This window comes from Amphimedon queenslandica, unplaced genomic scaffold, assembly GCF_000090795.2.
Source record: "Amphimedon queenslandica unplaced genomic scaffold, v1.1 AMPQUscaffold_1858_Cont26137, whole genome shotgun sequence".
In the NCBI taxonomy this organism is placed as follows: Eukaryota; Metazoa; Porifera; class Demospongiae; order Haplosclerida; family Niphatidae; genus Amphimedon; species Amphimedon queenslandica.
In genome coordinates this window covers 8-1226 of record NW_003557804.1, presented here as the reverse complement: position 1 = coordinate 1226, position 1219 = coordinate 8, and the positions used below count along the sequence as shown (strand labels likewise).

Below are 1219 nucleotides of genomic sequence, written 5' to 3'. Positions count from 1 at the left end.
CAAGAATGTAAGTAGCTGAACTTGAAGAATGACTACAGAGTAATTCATCACATATATCAATGTGACATAATTGAACCATGTTACAATGTGGTGAAAGTCCTCTTGTATCATAATATACACGCACAACAGAAGCATTAGCCATCATAATAACATTGACACCACTTACTAATTCAACTCCAACATAATATTTTGAAGCTTCAACAATGTCAAAAGAATGAGATGCTAGAGTAGGCTGCCTTGGTGTAACTGGTGATGTAAAACAATATGAAATCATGTTACTTGAATTATCATTTTCTACAAATGACAAGAAATTTTGAAATCGAGTAAGACTTGTGAAGAGATATAAACAAGCTGAATATGAGGAATCAAGTCTTTCATTCGATGTTATAGATACATTGTAATGAAGTATAGATCCAGGAAGTAAATAGATTGGTGTGACGAGTCCAAGGTAATTCAAATCGTATCGAATTGAACTGATGGAAAGATGTTTAGGAGGAAGATGGTCAGTAATTTTCGGTGGTTCTGTGGCTGTCACAAATACAGTACCTTCTGGAAACATAAAAAATGTAGCTGACGATACAGAATAATTAGCTTTTATTAGAGCAGAACTATTAGATAGAATATCTCCAACTTGAAGAGAAGTAGTAGGGCCTGTAACTGGATTTCTGATACCCAAAAAAATGACGATAGCAATGCAAGACAAAGTGAGACAACAATAGAAAACTGTACATAAACTTAAGCATAAAGGGCTAGCTTTGGAGAGTCCAGCTAAAATTATGATAAAAATTAACACAGATCCAGATTAAGTATCTATAGAATAACATACCTTCATTAGACCTGTCCATCTTGCCAGGAAGACAGACAGGCTAAGACAGCAGAGCCAGGGAATGGGATCCACCCTATTTTCAATTGGCAGTTGGCATGTGACTTTTTCATGCAGCAATGAATACTATAAATAAAAAATAATAATCTATGGTATTGATGGTAAAACTACACCTGAATGCCCATAGATGCCTGAGCTGCAGGCCTGACAGCCTGAGGCCTCACCCACATTGACAGTTAGGCCACGTGTGATGTTGAGCAGAAAGAAAAGGAGGAAGCAAGAGCGACAGGAAAAGAAAGCCAGAAAATATGACAGATACAAGAAGCTCAAAGGATTAGCCAACACTGCCGAGCAATCTAGAGAAGAAAGAAAAAGACCAGTGGCATCTCCAGTCAA

The 1219-nt window shown here is 37.1% G+C and overlaps 1 protein-coding gene across 1 annotated transcript; it reads right to left on the bottom strand.

The window, feature by feature from the left end:
- Positions 1–21: 21 nt before the first annotated feature.
- LOC109593365 (uncharacterized) lies at positions 22–915 on the bottom strand (the record flags this gene model as incomplete). The annotated part of the gene is made up of 2 exons (XM_020008471.1): positions 827–915; positions 22–768 (listed from the first exon to the last, which is right to left on the bottom strand). Coding segments are annotated over exons 1-2 (766 nt in total), but the record flags the coding sequence as incomplete, so codon positions are not given.
- Between the last annotated feature and the right edge of the window lie 304 nt (positions 916–1219).